The sequence below is a fragment of the Balaenoptera borealis genome (genome assembly GCF_965194805.1).
Source record: "Balaenoptera borealis genome assembly, chromosome: 8".
Lineage (NCBI taxonomy): Eukaryota > Metazoa > Chordata > Mammalia > Artiodactyla > Balaenopteridae > Balaenoptera > Balaenoptera borealis.
Window position 1 is genome coordinate 13,077,505 of NC_138865.1, and position 26,875 is coordinate 13,104,379.

The 26,875-nt window shown below is 41.7% G+C and overlaps 2 protein-coding genes across 3 annotated transcripts in view; one reads left to right on the plus strand and one right to left on the minus strand.

The window, feature by feature from the left end:
- The first annotated feature begins 1,314 nt into the window (after positions 1-1,314).
- GNRH1 (gonadotropin releasing hormone 1) lies at positions 1,315-10,359 on the plus strand. Its single transcript, XM_082402930.1, has 3 exons — positions 1,315-1,588; positions 3,294-3,389; positions 4,913-10,359. Exons 1-3 carry the CDS (start codon positions 1,424-1,426, stop codon positions 4,949-4,951), a joined length of 300 nt encoding a protein of 99 aa, XP_082259056.1. The 5' UTR covers positions 1,315-1,423; the 3' UTR covers positions 4,952-10,359.
- A 990-nt stretch (positions 10,360-11,349) lies between these two features.
- DOCK5 (dedicator of cytokinesis 5) overlaps positions 11,350-26,875 on the minus strand; it is a 214,915-nt gene continuing 199,389 nt past the window's right edge. Inside the window, exons 46-52 of one of the 2 annotated variants that reach the window (XR_014247657.1) lie at positions 25,761-25,844; positions 24,973-25,110; positions 22,839-23,005; positions 14,831-14,999; positions 14,013-14,151; positions 12,861-13,050; positions 11,350-12,353 (exon numbers count right to left, since the gene is read on the minus strand). Coding sequence is in view for 1 of the 2 variants with exons in the window: in XM_082402765.1 (XP_082258891.1) it covers positions 12,249-12,353; positions 12,947-13,050; positions 14,013-14,151; positions 14,831-14,999; positions 22,839-23,005; positions 24,973-25,110; positions 25,761-25,844 (906 nt within the window). In the remaining variant the exon portion in view is untranslated. The remainder of the gene's footprint in view (positions 12,354-12,860; positions 13,051-14,012; positions 14,152-14,830; positions 15,000-22,838; positions 23,006-24,972; positions 25,111-25,760; positions 25,845-26,875) is intronic. The other variant, XM_082402765.1, reaches the window with a different exon arrangement.

Here is a 26,875-nt window from a genome sequence, read left to right on the forward strand (position 1 = left end):
GGGTAGCAGACTGGGGAATTTTCAAACTCACACCATCTACTCTAGAGATCCTATATGGGTTTGGAATAGTACCAATAATCACTTATTGCCTATAAATCAGCTCCTTTTAACACACGAGGAATCTAAGAGCTGAGAACAGATCCCAGGCATCCTGACTCAACCTCTACAATTATTGCATGGCCTCCTCTGTGAAAGTTTTTATGTGTGCATTTAACATGACATTCTAAGACAGCTATTTTCCTTCAACTCTTGATAGGTCTGTCAGTTTCCTCAAGGGGATCCTACCTAGCTAGATTTTAATCGCTTTGAATTGTGGCCTCAGCTATAAAAGTCTTAGCTGAGGTTTTAATGGCCAAGACTTAAGTAAATTTAACAGATACACCAGTGGGTGTTCCAATTACATACAGCATTAAGGGCTTTATGTGAGGCTTAAAAAATATTTGCTATTAAAAAAAAAAAAAAAAAGTCCACGTGCTGTGCAATTAACCAGCAGGGAAGATTTCAGTGTCCTGTAAAAGTTTCATATAAAAAGGAAGCTAGAAAAATGAAAAGTCAGACTCAACACACTCCAAAGGAAGCTTAGGATTTGGGGGGACTCTTTGCTCTCAAACAGGTAAAATTCTTTGTATTTCTAGCACTTTTTTTAGACTGCATGCTATTGTCTGTCTATAGGGCATTTTATAAGAGCTAAGGCCAGGTACGGTGTCTAAAGAAACCTTGATCTTCCTGATCCTTGTCGCCTCCAGCCACAGAGATCCAGACTTTGGGGAATCACAGCAGCGCATCAACCAATATTTGATTTTGTCTTTGGCCTCTTCCCCACCAGTGAAAATTCCTTTGTGAGAATTCCACATGTAATTCAATAATTCAAGGCTGCCTTGGCCACGGAGGCAGCTGGTGTGGAACTCCGTGCTTTGAAAAGCGTGGACTGCTCTCTCACACTCACAGATGGTCCAGCCAGAGGCAATGTGTGGAAGACCAGAGGACAGATACTCAGCAAAACGTAATTAGCACCATAGGGTAGCCATTTAATGTCAAGCAACTTATATTAGCCAGAGAATCCTAGTAGGAGCCCCTTTTCAGGGCAGATGGCCCGATTCTCTTTATCTCAGGAATGAAAACCAACCACGGGGCGGGGCTGGGGAATACGAAGACAAAAAGTGAATTTGATAAAGGAGGAATCCTGAGGTTTGGATAACCAAATAAATAATACACATTGAAATAGTTTAGTTCTAAAAAGCACTCAACATGTGAGTTTAAAGGAGTGATTTTGTCTCCAGTGGCTAGGAAACTCAAGGCAAGCAAGTACCTGCATGTGAAAACCGTAGATGACTCCCACTTCGGTCTTCTGCCGGGTTAGTGACACCAGTGTTAGGCTTTTCACCAAAGGAGTCTTTGCTCGACCCAGTCTGGGTCTATTTTTATGGTTGCATTGATGTTCCTTAGAATGGAGCCGATTCCAAAACTTCTAGCTGGACTTATTCTGCTGACTCTGTGTGTGGTGGGCTGCTCCAGCCAGCACTGGTCCTACGGGTTGCGCCCCGGAGGAAAGAGAAATGCTGAAAATGTGCTTGATTCTTTCCAAGAGGTAAGTTTCTCTCAGCTTCAAAATGAGACATGGCTTATGGTATCTAACTGAACGATGCCAACATCCTACATGTGCCCAAGGGTGCTACCGATTCTTGGCTCCAACCTAGGTATTCCGGGGGAGATAAGGCGCTTCCAAAGTCAAGTCCCAATCCTGCTTTCAATTCAGACAGGGACTAATGGGACAAAGGGCAGGAATAATTCCTAGACGAACAAGCGCAAAGGGGTGTGTCATTCTCTGAGGATATAGATTTGCCAAAGGAATTAGAAACAAGTGGATGGAGCCAAGGTCTCTAGTACAAGATGATTCTTTGGGATTTGGAAAGAAAATCTTAGAACTCTGCCTATTTTTTTTTCTTGTAATTTCATGTTTTAAAAATATCTGTGATATTAGGTCAGCAGTACATTTTTATAACATAAATAAGTATCCTTATCAAGGGTGCATGCTCTACAATTTTTTTTTTTAATATTTAATTTTATTCTTGGCTACGTTGGGTCTTTGTTGCTGCGTGTGGGCTTTCTCTAGTGGTGGCGAGCGGGGGCTACTCTTTGTTGCCGTGCGTGGGCTTCCCAGTTGTGGTGGCTTTTCTTGTTGAGGAGCACTTGCTCTAGGCGCGCGAGCTTCCGTAGTTGTGGCACACGGGCTCAGTAGTTGTGGCGCACGGGCTTAGTTGCTCCACGGCACGTGGGATCTTCCCGGACCAGGGCTCGAACCCATGTCCCCTGCATTGGCAGGCGGATTCTCAACCACTGCGCCACCAGGGAAGTCCCTACAATTTCTTTTTAATGATATGGGCATTCAAGCAAAGAAGTTGGAGGCCCATAGAGGAGAGGAGTTAGCAAGCTCAAGGAGACAAAATACATTCTGGAAAATATGCTAGATTTGATTCCACAGAAATTAGTTTTCAGTTCTAGTACCAGAACTAACACAGGTACTTGGGTTTTTTTATCTATAAAATGTGACTTCTTGGGGCCATGTGAGGATTGCATGAGCGGAAGCCATATATCTTGGCTGCTTAATCCAAAAAAATGGATTAAGTGAATTAATGGATTAATGGTTGGATTAATGGATCCATCCATTAATGGATTAATGAAAGACAGTTGTTATTGTTTTTTAAGATAATGGGAAATGAACCACGCCCTAAAGGATGAATGATTCAGGGCTGGACACTCAATATAGAGCTGAGAATGGGAAACATAGCTAGAGAAACTTAAAACCATTTAGTTTTCATTGAAAAGAAATATCTCATTTGGGAGAAATAATAAAGATAATTTAGTATGAAACAAAGAAGCCCAGAATCTGACATTCCCTCTCCACAGACTATATGTGAAGCAACTCTCTTCTAACTAGGACATATTTAGTAAAAACTAGAAAATAAGATCAACCTTAGTCATAACTATAAGCTCTTGTATTTTTTTGTATACCATCCCGTCATGAGGCTTGAAGTGCTTCATTCTCATCAACTGGAGGGAGAAAAATATTCTCTCTCCTTATTATGGCCCATTTCCTCCAGAACTGCACACCAATCTGCAGACGTGTCTGACAGCATTTCTATGATCTTTTAAAGTCTCCATCCCAATTCTCAGCTTTCTCAGTCCCACAACCCCCTTGACTTCACTTCCCACACACAGTTTTTGGTGGAAATGGAAAATACCATTTCATTTCTGTATCTCCATCTCCAAGAATCACATTCTTTTTTTTGCAGACAGCCAAAGAGGTTGATCAACCAGCAGAACCTCAGCACTTTGAGTGCACCATACACCAGCGCCGTTCTCCACTCAGGGACCTGAAAGGAGCTCTGGTGAGTTACAGCGTTAATAACATGGAGCTTTAGAGATGGATGGGCCCTGGGTACCACCACTTTGGTCATCCACTTAGGACAACCATCTCTAGCCACTGCAGGGCTTACCTTCCTGACTGCCTGAATTCCTCCTGTACTGGGCCCTTGCCATTCCATAACACCCCTTTTCAGTGGTTAGACAGTACTAATGATTGGAACCTTTTTCCTTTCTTTCTTAAATTGAAATCTCTTTGCAACCTTTATCTACTAATCTCAGCTCTAGCCTAAGGGATGACCGACAAAACAAATTTCTTCCCACTGCTACATGTCAGTTCTTCAAGTATGTTCATCAAACTCTCTAGACTATTCTTCTCTAGGCTAATCCACACCTCTCCACTGGATTCTTCAACAGTTCTTGGTATAACACGGTTCTCCATGGGAAATGTAGAAATCAAAAATGGTGCTCTAATTAATTTTCTTTCTCTTTGGAATAAAAACTCCCAAACTAGTAAATTTATAATTCAGAGCCACAGATTTGACTTCCAGTTTTCTGATTGGACAATACTAATTTTCCAAATTCCCACCCAAAATGGAACTCTACTAACCCAATGTAGGTTTTTGATTTAAAAAAATATATAAAGAGAATTGAATATAGAAATTGAAACCTGAATTCAATTCTGATGTCCTCTGAGCTCCATGGTCCACTTATTTGCAGCAGTTAGAAGGCATTAATTTTCAGTTATGCCCAGGAGCAGAAAAAGCCTGAATACATCATATATGAAGATGAGCAATAGTTTTTATTTTCTCCATTGACTTCAATTTCTACACCCATAGGACAGAGAAAAAGTGGACATATTTATTTCCTTTCTTTTTCTAATCCTGTTTATCTCATGATAAAACTAATAGCAAGCAGTGAAATTTTCCAAACATGACATTAGAAAAACAGAATTGAGGCAAAGACTGGATTCATAACAGATGGATGGGGACTTCCCTGGTGGTCCAGTGGTAAAGAATCCGACTTCCAATGCAGGGGAAGTGGGTTCAATCCCTGGCTGGGGAACTAAGATCCCACATGCCTCAGGGCAACTAAGCCCTCATGTCACAACTATTGAGCTCGCTCGCCTCAACTAGAGCCCGCGTGCTGCAAACTACAGAGCCCACGTGCTCTGGAGCCTGCATGCCACAACTAGAGAGAGAAAACCCGCACACCACAACTAGAGAGAAGCCCACGCGCTGCAACGAAGATCCCGTATGCCGCAACTAAGACCCGACGCAGCCATTTAAAAAGAAAAAAAAAAGACAAAAAGATCAGACCTTTCTTTCACCTCTGTCCTCACATCCTACCTTTAAACTATTAATGTAGATATTATGTTTATTAAACGACTTATAAAGACATGATCTAGCTCTCTAGCACTATCTAGTGTGCAAAAACAAATGGATATAATCTTTCTATATCAATATTTTAGAAATTAAAATGTTCAGACATAATGAAACTCAGCTCGGAAAATCAACCTTGATATATTTGCTACTCACATATTTTTCAGGAAAGTCTGATCGAAGAGGAAACTGGGCAGAAGATGTAAATCCACTGGACCAGAAAAATTGACAACACAAGTGTAATTCTGACTTTGAAATCTGTGACCCATTTAATATCTGTAAATTTTGTGATTTTCAGAAATTCTTACGCCAGGTTGCACATGATGAAGTGCTGTGTTGGGAATAAAGTGGCATAAATGTGAAGTCTTTCTCTAACTCAGAACTCTGGTCAGGGTGGGACATTGTAAGCCCCCAAAGGGGGTCCCCCAAGTGTGTCGACAGGGGGCAGAGGACAGGAGAGACAACACAAAGGCACCGTTATTGTTGACTAAAGGAATCTCATGGTTCACTTCCACCACCACCAACCTGCACCCACAGGACAACTGGTCCCTGGCCAATACTGAGTCAGTCCAGTTTTCTATGGGGTGGTAGCTTTCTCTTTGACCATACCCTACAGAAGCAAGATGGGGCCATGGCCAAAGCTTCCCCGCCAGATTGTCTCTAATCTCTTTGAAAGTCAACCGGAACCTGAGAGAGGCCTTGGGGAAAGGAGGCCTCGCTAGCAGAAGCCTAGGTCCAATGCTCCTTCCGGCTCCACGTGGTCCCTCCAAGTTCATCAGAGAGAGCGGTGCCACTGAGGTTTGGATCAAGGCCTAAAAATAATAGCATTCACCTGTCTGAGGTTTTTGGTATTTCTCTTAAGAAACATACGGATTGTAGTCAGTTGAAGACAGGATTCAGGCATTCCCGTGTCCCCTGGTCAAACAGCACGGCCACCGCTCATTCTCCAGAATGGGCTAGATAGATGCATAAATATTTTCATTAACGCTTGTAACGGCCTTGGAAAGTAGATATTGTCTTCCCTTTAAAATGAGGAAACTGGGGCTCCGAGAGTTTACGAGACCCACCGGGTCCTGCTGGGCTCCAAGGTCAGTGCTCCTGTATTGCACCATGATGAGCCGCCAATGAGCTTGGACCTGGAAGCCCAGTTATTTGGTTACTGGGGTTCATGTGTCAACTTAGTTTTCCTGGTGACCATTTCTCCATGAGGTCCCAGACACTATGACACTAGCTGTCTCATTTATTCTCATAATTCCCCAGTGGCTATGAGGCCATTTGAAAACCCCAAATTTCAGATAACTTGCATGATGTCACAGCAACAAATTGTGCCTCTATTTGCACGGCAAAGATCTAAGCCTTCTTTCCTCTCTTAATCAGACAGATGAAGCCTTCTTCCACCCCTTCAAAAAAGGGCAGGACTTGTGCTAAGGAATTTGAACAGGTGTCAGAAACATTCCACAGGGGAGAAAACCCTTACTTTTTAAAACATATATTTACTACCATACGACACTAGATTTCCCAAGTATCTCCTATTGAGGAATCTCTAAAACTGAATCAAAGAACTACCTCAATTCCATTTTAATAAAATTAGGCAGTGATGTGGTTTACAAGCTACCTTATGTTTCTTTATGGAACAAAAGGCAAACCTGCATTATTTCATTAATCAATACTTACAAGGCAGGATAAGGGGCTTAACGTCGCCAATCACTCAGGAACTCTTTTTGTTTTTATAAAAACAATCTTTGCGTTAGTTAACACATTGCAAGAGGGAGGCCACACACCCATTTATTTAATACATCCTGTTGGGAACATCAGCTTTCCTTCACCAGAGCACGTCTTTGGGACAATTTCTTCGGAGGTAGCTGCGGGCCTCCCTGACTGGGAGGCAAAGATCGTGCTCATCCAGCTTCCCTGATGCTGAGGTTAGAGGCTTGGGATGAACACGATGAATATTTGATTCTCAAATGGCTCAAGTGACTAAGGGGAAGGAGAGAAAACGACCACTTTATTAAAATTATAAACACTTTCCTGAATCTCAAGAACTTCTAAATAGTCTGAAACCTTTCAAAATAAAAAATGGGGAAACACAGCTTCAAAAAAAGTCTGCAGCCTTTCAAAATAAAGGATGGGGAAACATACCAAATGATACACTTTAAAGAGACGAGTTCTCAAACATACAGGGCTTTAAATGATCAAGTAACAGAAAGAATGGCTTGAAGATAGACCATTTTTAGCAAAAGTTTTAGACGTTGTAGTATCCTCGAGGTGACTGGAAAAAAAGCTAAGAATCACTGCACAAGATAACAGCACGTACACATCTTGACAGTGGAAGATGCTCTAAAGTAGTATTTCTTGATGGGGACCCTAGATTCAAAAAGATTCCCCAGGTTTATTGACTCAGAGTCTCTGGGGCCCAAGCCACCTGCATTTTTAATAAGCATTCTGGTGATTCTTATGTACACAGACAGTGAAGCATCATTGCTCTGAAAGGCAATAAACTGCACATGTTTTAAAGTACTAGGACACGTTCTTTAAAATAAAAAAAAAATCTATGCATCAACCCAGGACTTAAGACAGTGGCGCTATTCTAACCGGAGTGAGGCTGGCCCCCTCTTTCCAATCTGACTCACCACCAGCAGGGAGTTTAAGAAAAGCACCTTGAACACTGATTCGTTAAAGCTGTTATTTCCTCTAAGGCAATGGTTCTCAACCTTGGCCTGACATTGGGGTAACATGGAGAGACTGAAAAGAAATACTAATGCCTGGGTCCCACTCCCTTCCCTCGGAAATTCTGATCTAATTGGTCTGGGGCGTGGCCTCTTCCCGGGTTCAACCTACTTTGTTGAACTTGGTTTGAGAATCCATTCCCATCCCTTCAATGTAAGTTCTTTGATATACCTTTTAACCCCTTTATTTCCCTTTACCTCTGCCTAATTATCTGTGGTGAATGAGTGAAGAAATAGGACTTATTTTATACTTACTTATTTAATACTAATTGTATTAAATAAATTGTTGTAAACTGTCAGCTCAGATGCCAAGGGATGAATGGGGTGTGGGTGGAGGTGAAGTAAAAACCAAATAGTTTGCAGTTTTTCTTGCTTCCAGGCAAAGATGACTCTATGATCTCACAGAACAAGTTTAAACAAATAGGACCAGTAATGAAATGAGACCAGAAGAGATGGTGAGTGTGATGTGTCAATAAGGAAAAGTACAGGAATGAGTTCATTTCATTAATATAAGGGTAATAACTAAATACACAATAAACTTTAAAATACAGTTCCATTTTTAATTTAAAAAATAAATAACAGCAAATGTGAACAAAATTGTTCTACTTCAACGCACATCTTCTTAACTGTTCATGTTTGAAACCCGACTAGTTTACAAAATCAAGGCAACTGAGCTTTTGACCAAGTTTGGGTGAACAACTCACAAAATTTCACTACTGGGTGAATCTGGGCAGCATATAAAGGAGACGAGCCTTGGCTGGACTGCAGGAATCAGCCTGAAGTCATCAGCTTGAAAGGAAAACTTTTTCCTTTTGTAGATTAGAACTGATGCTTCCATTCTCAACCCACCCAAGGAGCAACTTACCTTTTCCAATTAAATTTTACAATCCTACTTAGTCACGGAGTATGGACCTAAAAGCCTTTGAAGAGAAAGTTAGTTTTCTTCTGACTCTCTTTTTCATTCACTTAGAATAAAAGCTAGGGCTGAAAGGATTCTAAAAATCATGTAACCTCAAATATATATGATTTCATGAGGAAACTGAGGTCCAGGGACTGATTACCAATTGACCTGCCAAAAGGTACACCCTTCACCGTCTTGTTTTGTGTTGATGGTGGGGTTTTTCTCCCCTTTTCATTATAGCTGAGAAGTGAGAGGAAGGGAAGTACATATTGAAGGGCCTTCTAAATACCTTTTATAAAATGACAGCATGGACACGAGGGAAACTTCTGTGGGGCTGGGAGTAGCCTGTGCATCTGAGAGGTGGTGACATGGGTAGACACTACTGTAAAAGTGCATCCACCTGTACACTAAGATTTGTGCCCTTAACTGTATGTAAGTTATGTCTTAATTTTTTTTTTTTGGCTGCGCCGTGTGGCTTGTGGGATCTTAGTTCCCTGACCAGGGATCGAACCTGTGCCCCCCGCAGTGGAAGCGTGGAGTCCTAACCACTGGACGACCAGGGAAGTCCCAGTTATGTCTTAATTTTAAAACAAGAAATCACCCCACGATCTGGGGGCAAGCAGAGGGGCAGGACCCTTGAAGCTTGGGAAGAGTTAGCAGAAAGACTGTCATCTCAGATCCTGCTTTATCGCTGGTTTTGTCTTAGGGATCTGAGGGTGGCAGTTGTTTTTAAGGGGTCTCTCTGACAGGGGAAAATGACTGTAATTCTGGAATCAAGGCGTGAAGGTGGAGGAGGGGGAGGGAACCCATGGCCCAGGAGCCTGATTTAGGGTTTTCCTTTCCTCTAACCCCACTCTCTTGCCAATCCCACGGCACACCGCAGTCCTTATATCCCGGGGCTGTTCCCTTAGAACACACTGGATCGCCACAGCCTGGGGGTCTAGGAAGGTGTCTGGCATTCAGTAAGAGCTTAAAATATGTTGAATGAAAACAATTCTTGAAAAAAAAAATCTCAAAGCAAGACAAGTCACCAGGACAGAGAGAGAGGAAAAAGAAGGATTAAAAAACAAAAAAAATCCCATAAACCAACATCCACAAAGGTTGTGACAATTTGGGGGTTACAACCAAGGGCTTTCAATACTTCACAATTCTTATCAAGGAATATAAAGACCAGTTGTTTCTTTTTTTATGCCCTGCCCCTCATCTCTCCTACATTTAAGGTAATCCTAAGGCATTTCTTTGCAGTTTTCCTCTTTGACTTCAGGACAAACATTCCTTAGGATCTTTTGTCAAATATAACTCTTTCTGACTTAATAGTTTCCCAAGGAGATGAACTGTCCAATGTCCCCTGTGACTGACTATTCACAACATTACCTGGAATCCTTTGTATTCAGGCAGGAGAGATCTAGGATTTCCATGGATGTGGAAAGGGAAGCCTATGGGAAAATGTTACGTTAAAAAAGGGAAGATATTTGGGCACCAGTGTATCCGATGTCCCCAGCCTCTGACCAAAGACCAGGCTCACAACTCATCCCTACAGCTCGGAAGGGACAGGCTTCAGGTTTGTTTCTTCTGTGACCTAGTTTACGTCCTTCTAGTTTAACGGCAGCCTGGAAAGCAGGGTGAAGCCCACGAATCCCCTCCAGCCAGTCTGCCCAGCAACTTCTCAGAAGCTGCTCCAGGCACCATGTCAGCCCTGCAGACTCTGTCCCTTCCTGCTCTTTTCTTGCCACTTAAAATCCCCTCCAGGTCTTTTTTTTTTTTTTTTGGCCGAGCTGCGCGGCATGTGGGATCTTAGTTCCCCGACCGGGGATCGAACCCACACCCCCTGCACTGGAGTGGCAGGGAAGTCCCCCCCTCCAGGTCTTATTAACACTTTGTCTCTAGTCATACATAATTATATAAGAGGCCACCTTTTGGAAAGGGGCTGTTGTGTGCCGAACTAACCTGCACCCACCTTCCAAATTATCTTTGAAAAATAGAAAAATGAACATCAATCATGCTCGTGGAGAGTTCCAGATCTTACCCAGGCCCAGCAGAGACAAGAAAGGCACATTTCGTGAGGACTTACTTCACGTATTCGGTCTCACTTGAACCCCAAGGCAGCTTGCATGGTAGGGATGGTCCCCAGTTTGAAAGGTGAAGACATGAAAACTCAAGACAATTTCAAATAATTTGAGGGAGTTTGCAAAGCTGAGAGAGGACAGAGCTGGGTTGATTCAAACCCCAACGGGTTACTTCCAGAGCCTGGGTTTCTTCCCATTTCATCACACTGCAGGTGCTCCTGCGTGGAGCCAAGGAAAGAACGCAGTACTTTTAAATATGCACACTCATTTCTTGAGTAACCATGGACACATCTCAGAGGTTTTTACTTCCCTGACCCTGTGATGAATTCACATGGCTCTCCTAAAAGGGGTGAAACACACACACGAAGATGCAGGCAAGCAAACCCAAATTCTCAGAGGTGAAATCTCTCTCTCTTTCTTGTCTACCTCGAAGGAAAGGGGACCTGGCCAGGCTGTGGAAGAGCCCCCGGTGAGCATACCCACAGGTTGACCCAGGGCATCCACAGTCAAAAAGGTTTCTATTTTGCCATAAACACCCAAACAGTATAGAAACATCTGGGACATTTCCACTGTTGTTCCAACTAGGGGTAGGGATTGAAGAATTTGTCAGGGTTGTCTTCTAGAGATGTTATCTGGGTATAACCTCAATGAGCAAGCTGGGTTATTAGAAAGAATCTGTAGTAGGATTTTCTGTGTTTAGCCTCAATTTCCTTATCTACAAAATGAGGGGGGGGGGTGTCTGTATGAGCTTTAAGGCCCTTCCAGCTCAAAAGGTCTTTAACTTTGTGTGGCTGTTTGTGTATCTGGTGGTAATATTTGATTCTCTGAAGCACCCCACTTTTTCTTCTGAAAAGAGGATTGACATGAGTACCATGAACATGTCATCAAATTAATTCCACAATCAAGAGGAATAAATAATCAAAGTGAGATATTGCACTGTATTCTCCAGGGTAAAATCAGGTTGCAGACAGGGGCTGCCGAGCCATTCCAATGGGATCTGGAAGAGAAGCAGTTCGATCCGGACTTCTAAGTCCCTTATATCCAGTGATTTGAGCTCAGAGGAGGTAACAGGACAAGAAACTGTGTGCAAAAGACAGAGCCTCAGGAGTCCATGGTTGCAGTTAGGACCATTAGTCGGGAGTGTGAGGGAACTCCTGGCGTGGGGCAGGGGGAAGGAGGGCAGCTTTTCCACGTCACAGGTGGGTGGGGGGACACAGGTGCTCAGGGCTCACGACCGAGTCCATGTTCTTTCGATAATGAGAGCCATCCATACTTGAAAGCAGCCAATCTCCATCAAAAAGAGGTTCTTTTCCACAGAGGAGACACAGGAGACCTCAGAAAGATAGATGATTCCGGCCACCAGAGTACTTGATGTTGGTCTCTTCCAATATGTTGTATGGAACAAGGTATGTCCACGTGAGAAAAACTACGTCATAAGCACAGCTTTTCAGAAGCAAAGCAAGAAATTCCTCCAAGGAATAGGTTACTGGGGTTTTCCCACCACCACTGAAGAACTTATCCAGGCTTTCGTGGACCCCAGTGGCACTGTGCTGGAGGCTGAAATGTAATGATGGTGAGGGAGAAACACAGGGCACGGCCGATTCCGGGATTCCTCGTGGACTGGAGGAGATACGGCGTGGCCTCGGGCATCGATCAAAGAGAAGCTTTCCAAAGAATGAAACCAGTTTTGAGCTGGTGCACCTCAATCCCAGATGAGGAGAGGCAGGCAGCAGGGGACCCAGGCAATGAGGACACTGCCTCCCCGAGGCCAGCTCCCAGGCACCAGAGTTCCAGAGGGAGGACGAGATCCTTACTGGGATCCAGGTTCAGAAGAAAGGATGCCCGACTTCCGAGCTTTTGGAGGTGGAGGGGGCGGGGCTTTGGCTTCTCTCCGGACAGGCAGTGGGGCTGCAATCTGGTGGAGCAGACATACAAAAGGAGAGATGAGTCCTACCTTTCTCCCTAATTCTGCCTTCTACTCCACATTTCCGACATTCTGCGTTAGCTTCTCACTGATCTGAGTTTCTCTACACAGCCTTTGCAAGGTGAAAAGGGAAATTAGACTGATTTAATCTCCCCCTTTCCCTTGCATTAATCAGATATACACTAACACTGCTATATCCCCAATACTTGGCGTATATATAGTAGGGACTCAATAAATTTGTGTTGAATGAATGAAGGAAACCCATCGGAGGCCCCTTGCAGAATGACTGTCACTCACTCAGAAGAAGTAAACTCCTCAGGTGTGAACGAGAACTCACTTCTTTTTCACCCCCCACCCCGGGGCCCAGGGTGAGGTACCTTCAATCTGATGAAAGGTCTCCTTGCATACTGTTCCTTCCCATTGAAAATTCCCCTCTCTTTATGGTTTCAGGAATGAACCAAGAATCGATTAGAGGGACAAATTGATGGGAAAACCTGCCTCTTAAAAATCTTGGGAAATCCAATGCTGCATTCCCATGAGTGCTGGGCTCTCTCTGGCCCCAGCGTCTGCCGTCACCCCCCTACCTCTGTGGAGTTCCTCCGGCTGCTCTCGTAGGGCTTGCTTTTGGGGGGAGGGGGAGGTGGGACCGCAGCCATCATCAGCCCGTCTGTCTCCAAAGATGGGGAGCCTGGAAAGGACACAAAGTAGATGAAGGCAGAGAGAAAAATTCACCAAGGGATCTCATGACACTTCTGCTGGCCACGGTAACACCTAAACCCACCTGGTCAAGCAAATCGCTACGGTCACGTTCTACAGTTTCTGTGGACAGAATGAAGAAGACCTCCTACGCCTTGGGACAGATGTAGCACCTTTCATTTAACTGAAGGCTTCACCAAAAGTTCTTAAGCAAAAATCTCACTTTTTTTGTTGAAGGTTTTTACTCTTAAGCTGAAGATGAGAATATTTTCTAGAACTTAGGGTATTACTTTATTCTCTGATATATCCCAAGTGCTTAGAAAAAGCATCTATCACATACTAGGTAGTCAATAAATATTGGTTAAATTGAACTGTCATAGTTTTAGCATTTAAAGGGTGCAATATCCACTTCCTCCAGGAAAACTTGTCTCATTATCTCCGACGCTCGGCTGACTACTGTCTCCCATTTGATGTGAAGATTTACCCCTCCATCATTCCTTTGTACTAAGCGGTCCTTGTAATTCTTCTCAGGCTTTGTGTATTGCTGAGTCCCCAAGCCTGACTGTAAGTAATATATGGAATGGGTCTATTTCTTGTCCTTATTTTGGACCCTTCTCCATATCAAGTACACAGCTATCTGCCCAATAGTTCCAAAGTTACTCACTTCCTGTCTAGTCCTATTCCAGATCTACCTCATTTATACCATCACAGTTGGAAAAGGGGCAGTGAAACCCTGTGGCTCCCTGTGTAGAAAACTTTAATGAGTCTCAGCAACCTAAGGATTCCTTGCCAAACCCTAATCTAATTGCATTATACCCACTACCACTGAATTGAACCTACTTGACGATAACCTCATACACCTTGTGGCTATCTTGGTTAAAAATGGCCCAGATTCATAAACATACACCGTCCTCTAGTAAAATGAATAGAAGGGGTCTCTACAGGAAGACTTACTCAGGGTCCTGGTCGCTTTAGGAGTGAGCGGGGGTGGGCTCAGGGGTGTTGACTGAGGCGGGGAAGAGCCATGAAACGGTGTCAGCCGACTGTCCGACAGCTGGAGACTCTTTGGCCTTTGTGCTTTTCTGGCTGGGCTCTAGCAGCAGGGGTGGGGAGAAACACAGCAAAACGTTCTCACAGTGAGGCACGCTGGGCTCATCCATGCTCAGAACAACCTTATCAGTAGAGCAGAAACTGTTAAAGGGCAAAATTCCAGGAGCCCTTTCTAAGCTTACCGCACTGGCACGCTGGGGGCACCAGGGCAGAGACACCAACAGGGAATCACCGGACCATAGACTGTTTTCTGGCCGGCCACAGACTTGATTTTAATCACAGTTGGACTGTGCCATTTAGGTTGGAGATGAGCCACCCTGATTCTCAGGGAGAGCTGGTCCTGCCACACTTAACAACTTGATGTGGCTTACGGAAGAATCAAGAACCTTTTATTTTTTTAAGTTAAAAGAAGGGAAGTGACAATGTTTGGATGGAGTCACGGACCACAGTGGCGAAAACCACAACTCCAACCATTAATCCACATGTTTATACTGTGGGTAAATCTTGCACCATTATTGATTTAGAGGCTTCGATCTCTGTACGTGTTTTTCTTAGCACCATCTGAGATCTGACCCTACCCCAGGCTGCTGCGTCCTGAGAAACCCCGCTAGGTTTCTGTCTGGTGACTCACAGCTGTGAAGTACACGGTGAAATGCCTGGCTCCAGGGGAAGCAATGGCAAACTGGCAAATCTATGGTGTTTGTCTGTCTGTTTGTTTTTACCATCACATCAGGTTCCGACGTTTTCTCTGCGATGACCTGGGACTTGCTGAGACTCCAGTCTTTTCTCTTGAACTTGCTCATCCGGTTCTCACTGTCCTCTTTGAGGGACAGATCTTCCACTCTGGCCCCTGACGAGGCCCTGCGCTCCAAAAGGGGCTCCAGGATGGACCTATCAGGGGTGGGGGAGGGAAGGATTGGGAGTTTGGGGTTAGTAGAGGCACACTAGTAAATATAGGAGAGGTAAACAACAAGGTTCTACTGTAGAGCACAGGGGACTATATTCAATATCCTGGGATAAACCATAATGGAAAAGAATACGAAAAAGAATACATATATGTATAACTGAGTCACTTTGTTATACAGCAGAAATTAACAACACATTGTAAGTCAACTATACTTCAATAAATTTTTTGAAAAAAGGATTGACCTATCAGCCATGAACAAGGACAAAGTCAGAAAACACTGATCACCTGACAGTCAAAACTGATATATGTACAACTGATTCACTTTGCTGTAGACCTGAAACTAACACAACATTGTAAATCAAGTATACCCCAATAAAAATTAAAACAAACAAACAAACAAACAAAAAACTGACTCCAAAAAGACCAGGGGATATGACTCCACAGCCGAACCTTGACCTGTGGCATTGTTCTCAGGTTGTAATCTGAATTTCCAACTGCCAATTGAATCTCTCAAGGTCTACGTGTACAGAAATGAGGCCGTCCAAGTACGGAAAGAAAATACTAGTGAATATTTATCTTATCTCAGGAAGACAAGGTCTTATTAAACTTAGAGGTAAAGACAGAGTTCACACAGTAAAAGATGAATAGGCAGCTTTATGTAGTGGATAATAGCACATTCTCTGGAGTCCTACAGCCTGGGTTCAAATCCTACCTACAATGACTTGCTGGGTGACCTTGGGCAGATAACCTTTTCATACCTCAGTTTCCTTATATGTGAAATGGGGATAATAATAGTACCTACCTCATAGGGTGATTACAGAATGCTTACAACAGTGCCTAGCATATAGGAGTACTCCTCAAATGTTTTTTAATTACAGTGATAGATTTTCAAGCACCATAGTGAAAATGGATCCATTCAAGAACCATAATTAGATGTTAATACATAGAGGAGAAGAGTTTGATGAGAAACAGGAGAGTCTCAAAATATCTCCCCATAAATTGCTTATTAATTACAAAGGGAAAAATAGTAAGTACTATTTTAAAAATAGAAAAGAAAATGGACCAAATCTTAACCACAGGATCAATTAAATCACTAATAAGGGACAAATGGGTAATGTGCTTCCAGATACGATACCTGAAAAGAACATATCACACAGAAATGTATCACCTGAATCCTAAGCACGAGGAAACATCAGACGAACCCAAACGAAAAAAAATTCTATAAAATAACTGGCCCATAATCTTCAAAAGTGTCATTATGAAAGACAAGGAAAGGCTAAGGAAACGATTTCAAATTAAAGAATAGAGAGACATGGCTAAATACAATGTGTGATCGTGATTGGATCCTGTACCAGAAATTGCTATAAGACATTACTGGGACAACTGACAAAACTGGAATATGGGTTGTAGCTTTAAGTATTGGGTCAATGTCACATTTCCTGAATGTATAGGCTGTACTGGATGTAGTACGTGGTTACAATATGACAATCTGCTTGCTCCATAGCCATGGTGTATGCAGCCCACTCTCAAATGGTAGACTGGGGGTTGGGGGGAGAGACAGAGAGGAATGAGGTGGCAAAATGTAAAAACAAGGGGGGGAGGGGTTAAAAACCTATCTTTGTGATGTATAGATTGCTTATAGCTTCTAAATGGGTATTTAATCAGTTCTGGTTTCATTAAAAATTGGTAGATCTTACTCCATAAAAATGAAAAGTTTGGAGGGGTAGGTCGGCAGAGCACAGAGGATTTTTAGGGCAGTGAAATTATTCTATATGATACTACAATGGTGAATATATTTATCAAAACTCACAATGTACAACACCACGAGTGAACCCTAACGTAAACTATGGACTTTGGGTGATTGTGATGTGTCAATGTAGGTTCATCAAGTATAACAAATGTATCGCTCTGGTGCTGGATGCTTATGGTAGGGGAGGCTGGGCGTGTCCAGGGCAGAGGTACATGGGAACTCTCTGTACTTTCTGTTCATTCTTGCTGTGAAACTAAAACTGCTCTAAAAAATAAAGCCTATTTTTTTTTTTTTTTTAGAAAAAGCTTTGAAAATAAGACAACAGAAAAACAGCTATCAGCTTTTAGTATTTAAAAATTAAAAGCTTCTGTTCAGCAGAAAGCATCATTCGTAAACTAAAACTATTGGCTGTACATACTTTAGATGGCAAATATCATTAATGTATAAGAAACTTTTACAAATCAAAAAGAAAAAAATGAGTAGCTCAATTTTTACAAACTGTCGAAGGAGATAAACAGGTATTTCACAAACAAAGAAATCCAAATAATTTTTTAAAAACTTAGTATCACTAATTATTAAATATGTAAATATTAAAATGAGATCACTGGAAGGGGCAGACTTTTTTTTACATTTTATTATGGAAAATTTCGAACATTAAAAAGTGGAGAGAATATAATAAACTTTTTTTTTTTTTTTTTTTTGGCTGTGCTGTGTGCCATGCACGATTTTAGTTCCCCGACCAGGGATTGAACCTGCGCCCCTTGCAGTGGAAGCACGGAGTCCTAACCACTGGACCGCCAGGGAAGTCCCCGAGAGAATATAATAAATCTTATGTGTACATTACTCAGCATCAACAGTGATCAACTCATGGCCAATCTTATTTCTTATATCCATCCAGTCATAGCCCTCACCCCTCACTGGGTTATTTGGAAGTGATTCCTAGATATCACATCTCATCTATAAATATTTCGGTGCATATCTCTACAAGGCAAGGATTCATCTTCATGACAAAACTACACTCCCATCATCACTCCTAAAAAAGTGAATAATTCTCTAATTTCATCAAACATCCAGTCAGTGTTCAAATTTCCTGTCTCATAATTTTTTTGGCAAGGGATTTGTTTGAATCGGGATCTAAAGAAGATTCACTCATTGTATTTGGCTGATATACTTCTTAAGTCATTTTAAGCTTTTTAATACTTTAGGTCTCACTTTCTACAAAATATTTTGCCCTCTTCAGTGAAGATACAGGATGAGAAAGTACCAGGGAAGTCTGGTTAAAGAACCACTGGAGTCACAATGGAAGATGCTTCTACACTACAATTCTTCTTCTTTTTTATTTCAAATTATTCTCTCCTTTTCTGAATCATCTTTTATTATTATTATTATTTTTTAAAGATTACATGCCTGAATTTGCAATTTTTTGGTATTTTCCAATTATTAGTATATTTAAGGGGAAGCCACTCACTATTATTTGTCTTAAATCTGTACTAATTAAAAAAAATCATAGAACTAAATTCCAAAACAGACGCCTATTATTCTTAAAACCAACCGAGCCAAATCAAACAAAAAGAATCACTTCAAACAGTAGTTGGTCAGGGAGGGAAAAAAAAACCCAAAACAACAATCCTGTATTCTACTGAGTCTACTATTACTTTACCTGTGAGATTGAGAATGAAGGTAAGTGTCTGTGGGTCATTAGATCTACAGGCAAAGATCTAGGCCCTGATGTGAGTTTCATTAGGGCCTAATTATGAACCAAACTAAACAGTAAAATAATGATAGTGTAGTACCACAGTGCCTGTGTTATTTTTTTCTTACACTGACTATTTCAATGATTTTCCTGAAATACCAAAGAGTAATTTTTTTTCTAAAAAATTTTGGTTTGGGGCCCCTACTTGGCTGGAGCTCTGAGCATGTACTGAGTTGACCTGCTGTGCAAGCCCTTCCAGCTTCCCTTAACACGATGCACTGTGTTTCATAAAGTTATTCTCTTTCTGGGCCACAGCCTCCCATGTGCCAAACAGGATGGATACACCCAACCAAGAAAGTGAGCCTTTACAGACTGCACACCCAATAATCACCATGAAAGTTCTAATGAATACTGTGACATAACACTGCTAGCTAATAGGAGAACTGAGGTCATTGGGTGTGAATCAGTTTGACCTGCTTTAAAGAAACATCCTGAATAAATGTTAGAAAATGGTATCAATGATGTCATCGTACTGGGCAAATGTGGGCAAGAGCAATAACCCACTTTGCCCGGGGTCATGACATAAAGAGGACCCCAGTCACCTGCTCTCTATTTACTGCCCTAATGGATCAGCAATTACAGTGTCTCTAATTTTCAACAGCTGCCTGAAAACTTTTTATTTTTTTTTTGAATGAGACAGAATTTATTTAAGAAAAGAGAACAGAACAGAACTTCTACGCTTGCCACAAAGTAGGTAGTATCTCTTTACGGCATGAAAAAAAAATAGATGGGAAAAAAATAAACAAATGAATCAGGTATTATTTAATATTTTGAAATTCAAAAGATTAAGAATAGTCCAAATACCTAATACGGGTGACTATATTATGAAAAATTATATAGTCACTCATACATTGTATATGGCATTGCATATTGGCATTTGTGATATCAAGAATTGTAAAAAATATTACTCCCTGAATAAGTAATATATGCTTTGGGGAAGTAAAGCCTACACTCCATCTTAACCTAAAGGCTGAGAAGTGATCTGAGACTATATCTTAAATAATCGTAAAGCTATATGGGCACATGTTTGTTACAATTCTTAATAGTATAAATGCATTTTATATTGATACAACCTAATTTTTTTTTTTTTTTTTTAAATTTTGGCCGTACTGAGGAGCTTGCAGGATCTCAGTTCCTCGACCAGGGATTGAACCTGGGCCACAGCAGTGAAAACACTGAATCTAACCACTAAGCCACCAGGGTACTCCCTAAATGTCTTTATATTAAATTTATAATGAACTTTTATGATTATCTGTTTAGAAACAGTGACAAAGCTTAAACATTCTATAGTAGGGAGAAGAATTAATTATGGCACATTCATATGATGTAATGGTAGAGAGCCATCAAAAGTGATAATTAAAAACTAATAATAAAATTATATAGCAATATGGAAAATGCTTATGACAAAAAGACAAAGAGGAAAAGCAAATTACCAAACTAAATCTGTGCTACAACTGCAGCTGTGTAAAGATATCTATGTCAATGGTAAAGGATAGATAAATAATTTAGAAAATAATAAACATTTGAGGGCTTCCCTGGTGGCACAGTGGTTAAGAATCTGCCTGCCAATGCACGGGACATGGGTTCAAGCTCTGGTCTGGGAAGATCCCACATGCCACGGAGCAGCTAAGCCCATGCACCACGACTGCTGAGCCTGTGCTCTAGAGCCCATGAGGCACAACTACTGAGCCCGCATGCCACAACTACTGAAGCTCGCGTGCCTAGAGCCCATGCTCCGTAACAAGAGAAGCCACCGCAATGAGAAGCCCTCACACCTCAACAAAGAGTAGCCCCCGCTCTCCGCAACTAGAGAAAGCCTGCATGCAGCAGTGAGGACCCAATGCAGCCAATAAATAAGTGAGTAAGTAAATAAATAAATAAAATATTTGATTGCCAGGTAGAAGGCCATTTGGACAGGCTATTTTTGTCATATGATTATTATAATATGGAATTACAAAATTATAAATAAGTGTTAAGTCAACTGACTTAACTTATATTCAACATTAAAACACACAGTGATGTTAAATACTCATCACGTACATAAAATTAAGCAATAGGTCACAAAATGGTACATGCCATGCTTTTCCACTTGAACACAATTATGAATTCACTCCTTTAAAATATTTTAAATTTGAACATATGGAAAGGCACTCCATGTTTCTCGCAAGAAGGCTCAACATCAAAAAGCCCTAAATTCAATCCATAAATTTAACATATCCCAATAAAAATAACAGGATTCCAGACAAGTTAATACGAAAATGAGCGATGAGTATAACTAGCCAGACAAATTCTGAAAAAAAAAACTACTAGAAATTTTAAAACCTTTAAAATCTATAGTAATTAAAACTGCATTAGAACAAGTGCATGAACCACACAGGTAGATCTAAGAAATGGGGAACAAGTCTACAAACAGACTAAAGAACATATTGGAATTTGATTTTTTTATAAGGCTGACATTTCAAATCGGTAGAGAAAAGATGGTTTGCTCACTAAATGTTATAGGGAGAACTGGGTAGCCAAGAAGGAAAAGAAAATTGGTTCTATTCCTTACACTTTATACTAAAATAAATTGCAAAGAATCACAGATTTTATAATAAATACTGAAAACCTAAAATTAGGCTTTTTGTAGTCTTAAAGTGAGGAAGGCCTTTATGATATAAAATCCAGAAGCCATAAAATCAAATATTAACTTATTTGACTGCATAAAAAAATCAGCATAACTAAATAAAAAATTAGAAGCAAAGTCAGAAGACAAAGGAGAAATTGGAAATATTTCAACTCATATCACAGACAAAGGGTCAATATCCAACAGAAAAATGTACACAAAATATCTGACCACAGAAAATAAAATACATACAAGCTACTAAACAAATGAAAAGATGCTCAACCTCACACAAAACAAGAGGGATGAAAGAAAACCAATATGCAACCAGACAAAAGCCCTAGGCCAAGAAAATATTTTCCACCTATCAGATTGGTAAAAATTAAAGGCCTGATAATACACAATTTGGTGGCAAGATGTGGGTGAACAGGCACCCTTGTGTGTTGCTGATGGGACTGTAAATGGGTATAATCTCTATGAAAGTCAGTTTAGGAATAATTTTGAAAACTGCAGCTATATATGTTTGACAGAGCAATTTCACTTCTGGACTTTTTCTCATATTGATATACTTGAATATTAACAAAATAATATATTTTTAAGGTTACTCATTGCTATCACTACTGTGATAGTAAAAGGCTGAAATCAACCAAATGTCCATCAATAGACAATGATGGAGTGTATCACGGGTAGGGAAATCATGAGATGTCTGCAACTCAAAGGAAAGAGGAGGCTCTCGCAGTTCTGAAATGGAAGGATTTTCAAGATCTAGTCAGTGAAAAAAGCAAGGCAGGACTTCCCTGGTGGCGCAGTGGTTAAGAATCTGCCTGCCAATGCAGGGGACACGGGTTCGAGCCCTGGTCCGGGAAGATCCCACATGCCGTGGAGCAACTAAGCCTGTGCGCCACAACTACTGAGCCTGCGCTCTAGGACCCGTGAGCCACAACTACTGAGACCGCGTGCCACAACTACTGGAGCCTGCATGCTTAGTGCCTGTGCTCTGCAACAAGAGAAGCCACCGCAATGAGAAGCCCGCGCACCTCAACGAAGAGTAGCTCCCACTCGCCAACGCAGCCAAAAATAAATAAATAAATAAACTAATTTTTTAAAAAGCAAGGCAAAGAGTATTATATGCTGCCGTTTATAAATAAAAAACGTGTGACGAAGGATATATATTTAGGAACTGCTTCTGTACAGAGAAAGAGCTGCTGGAAAGGCACCACGGACATGAACCTGAATGCTAACATCACTGGCCTCTGGAGAGTGGTACTGATGAGCTGGGAGTCGGGCACTGACAGGAGACCTCTCATGATATGTCCTTTTGTACCTTTGAAATTTCATATGTGATTACATTGCCTACTCATAAAATAAACTTAAAAATTATTTTTAAAAATTGAAACAAAAAAAGTCAAGCAATAACTACAAATTATTCTGAAACAAACAAAATAGGATATGATTGGCTGGGTCATAGGGTGTGATAGCATTATGGGTGATTTTTTTTTTCCATTTTTCATAACTGTTGCTACTATCACGTAAATAATGATATTCCTCATGACGAAGACGATGAGAAAGACCCAAAAACTAATAACCCAGGTACTGTAAATTATTTCCCTTACGAAGATGATGCATCCACACTAACCAAGTCTCACTCTGGGGACTAAAGGCAAACATTAGGAAGGACTTACCTCACCCCTCCTGGCAATTAAAGATCGAAGCCTTACCCATCAGATCCTGGTCTGGAAGGAGCATTATCAGATGAGTTAGAAGAGCTGGAGATCACAGAGGAAGTCACCGAGGTGATGGACAATCTCCGCAGTGTGGACGACATGATGTAGGGGAGCACCATAGACCCTGTGCGGTTTTGCTTCCTCTCCGTCAAGTTGGGCGGCTAAAGGAGACATGACCCCTCATGGTTAGCTGGCTTGGAATTCAGCCCTTAGGAACTGGTGCAGTCCCCGTTGGTTTGTGGCGAGTGCCCACCTGTATTGGGGTTGGCACCCCATTCTGATGGGTTGGTGCCTGTGTTGCGTCGGTTGTTAAATATTGCAAATACTTGTATTCTTTTTTTGTAGTTTGAAAGATTTTACTGACATTTTGTTTATTATAATATGACATACGAGATATTTTGTAACTGCCTATCACAACATCCTGACATTTAAGCATCTAGGTTGTGAGTTCATTTTCTGTATATTAAGCAACTCTCCATTTTTAAAAAATTTGTTTTATTGAAGTATAGTTGATTTACAATGCTGTTTTAGTTTCTGCTGTACAGCAAAGTGATTCAGTTAAATATATACATATTTTTTCCTTTTCATATTCTTTTCCATAATGGTTTATCACAGGATATTGAATATAGTTCCCTGTGCTATACAGTAGGACCTTGTTGTTTATCCATCCTATATATACTAGTTTACATCTGCTAATTCCAAACTCCCAATCCATCCATGTCCCCCAATCCATCCCTTCTCCACCCTCCCTGTCCATCCCTCCCCCACCCCTCTTATATTCTTAGTTATAAACACAACTTCGGTTAAGCCTACCTTGTTTCTAAAACTAGAGAAAAATTCACCCTAACTTTCTGCCAGCCTCATGAGAGAGGGAAAGCAAGATGTTCATTACTCATCAATAAAATAGCAAACCCCTCTGTCTGCTTCTCCAGCTTAGCTTCTACCGGCCATTTAAAAAATGGAATACTGGCCTAATAGAAAAGTTTTAGACTGAAACTGGACACCTGATGCTTATCCTGGTGAATCTTAGGAAATAAAGGAATACGGATATACTCTCATAAGAAACGTCTCCAGTAGGTCACCATATCAAATTCAAATGTTAATATTGGCCTGGGTCTAATAAAAACTAAACTCATCGAGTGAGAGCTAAGTCTTTGCCATCTAGGAACTTGTGTAAAAGACAAATGTTCCTAAAAGAAAACTCTTAACTGGCAACAGGTTAGGAGGTAAATTCGTAGGAAGGCATGACTGAACTCTTGGGTGACTGGGAGAGATGATCTAAAAGATACTAGGGAGAAAAATGTAGCAGAGATGGAGGTATGGGAATAGGGGAGAGGAATACATGAAAAGAAATGCAGAGCTTTGATTTGGAGGAAAGAGGATTTTTGAAAATCTGGGGTTCAAGAATACAACATTTGAAGAAAGCAGGATGAACTCATGTTAAAAAGGGTGGCTAAATGAAGCTGGAACCAAGCATACCATCAACTGTGGGAGAGAAGAGGCTGACCCATGTATCGCTCCACCCAACTTCTTGGGAGGAAAAAAAGAAAACTGTAGCTGTGAGAAATGTTACAACTGCCCCCAAAAATCATGACATCAGCTACATGCATTGTCAAATGTAATTCACAATTCTCTGTCCCCTTCGAAGGTGTGATGAGTATGAACATTTCACCAAAATAAAAAATAAAGATTAGGAAAAACTGTAGGAGTTGGGCTAGACAGGACAGGAATAACCAGTGTCTGGCATTAGGAAACCCCAATCTCTAGTCGTGTGGTTTTTACAGTGTGGTGCCTAGCCCCGTGGCACTACCTGCCGGCATGTTAGAAATGCAAATTCTTGGGCCCCATCCCAGACCAAGTGAATCAGAAACCCTAAGGATGTGGCCCAGCAATCTGTTTTCACGAGCCTTCCAGGTGGGTCTGACGGTTATTCAAGTTTAAGAGCCGCTGTCCAGCACAACAACAGTTGAAGGTTATCAAGAGTGGACCATGCCTTCTCCGAACTGCCCCAGTGTTTGCCTGCCATTCCTAGGCTACTTTGACTCATTTGGCATCTGAAAAACGGATCAATATCATAAACGGTAGAAGAGACTAGAAAAAGCTCATAGGCTGTTGAGACAAAGCCTACCAGTGTTATAACCCCATAGAGCTTTTCCACTTTCTCCTTGAGTTCCCGGAAGCAAGAAGACAACCGGTCGTGCAGTGGCTTCAGCTGCTCCGTCAGCTTCTCCCCATGGATGCGGATCCCCTCTGTCAGCAGAGGCATCTGGGAAGAAGGGCATGAAAGGAATAGGATATTGTTTAGGAAGAGGGATAGTTCAGATCTGGATGCTGGGGAAAGATGGAAGGTGGGGATGGACAGGTAAACTGGTAGACAGAGCACGCTTCAAACGAAAACACTGCTTCTCAGTGTAAAGCTTGGGAACTGGATGCTCTTGGGTCAAAGATGCAGAGGAACCTGCACACTGGGGATACAAGTAACCAGGGGAAGGGCTGACAGGCAAGGCAAATCCACGTGAGCCTGGGGGCCTTTCTATGCAGGAGTAACCGATGCGTTTCACCTTGGACTCAACCGTATGGCTGCGTTTCCTCCCACTGTTCACAGAAGTAGTGAGAGAGAGAGAGAAACTGAGGCCAACATCTCTCATCTGGAAACACAAGCCAGCAAACCAATTTGGGGACTTTAATCTCCCCTCGAAGAAGACCCCTCTCAACACTGTGCAGTCTAATGGAATGTCCTTCCTACGTTGCTTCGCCAAATAAATAGATAGGTTGTGATTCCAAGGGTTAAAAAAAAAAAAAGTAACCCTAAACGTGCGCTTGGAGATGGATGCCCTAGAGAATATCCTGGTGTTGTGTGTGGTGGCCGCCCACAGAGCATGGAGAGCTGCCCAGCCACGCCTCCCCTGGACGTACCTGCAACGCTATTAGTCGCTTTAGCAGCTCGATCTTCTCCTGGTCTTCAGGATGCTCCTGCAAGTACTTTTCTGTAAAAAAAGCCTAAAAGCAAAGCATGGGCAAGTATTGATTAGAACACATTCCTATCTGTGTATTTGACCCTAACAGGAAGGGGAGGGAAGCCTAGAAGGGTGAAACACGTCTTCTGTTCTGGCTGATGAACCAGGAATGATTAAGTAAACATTCGTTCCTTTCCTGGGAAGCCCTTAAACCACCTGAGTGGACAATTCAGAAGGGAAAGAGTTATTCTGTAGTCTTCCTGGAATCATGTAATTCCTAGCATGAGTACATTCTCAACTGCTACACACACACAAATCAAATCATCAGCAGCAGCAGCAGAGCAGAATGTCATTCATTAAATAACTTCCCCAAAGAGCTAAGAAAAGGCCAAATGGCAATATCAAAAGGTTACTCATTAGAGTAAGTGCCTAGATCTTATAAAGGAAAGAGCAAAAAATTAATAGCCCGAAGATGTGGCTGAGAGTTTTCCTGCCCAGCATTTTATAGGCTGTATCGCAATTCCTGAAGATTCATATTGGCACTTTCTTACTAATCACCTATCCAAAAGGCTACTTTGAGGACAACATGAGAAATGCTATAGATGTGAAAGTCTTTTGAAAATATTAAATGCAGGTTGCATTTATTATGCTATGTCAAGACCATGTCACCCATAACATCAATAAATATTCATGGAAAGGTCCTATAATAGGGACATAAAACTCAAACTCGGGCTTCCCTGGTGGCGCAGTGGTTGGGAATCTACCTGACAGTGCAGGGGACACGGGTTCGAGCCCTGGTCTGGGAGGGTCCCACATGCCACGGAGCTACTGAGCCTGTGAGCCACAGCTACTGAACCTGTGCGTCTGGAGCCTGTGCCCCGCAATGGGAGAGGCCGCGACAGTGAGAGGCCTGCGCACTGTGATGAAGAGTGGCCCCCGCTTGCCACAACTAGAGAAAGCCCTCGCACAGAAACGAAGACCCAACACAGCCAAAAATAAATAAATAAATAAAAACAAAAAACAAAACACTCAAACTCAAACTATAAATACAGGTGTTCCATAGGAGACCATTTT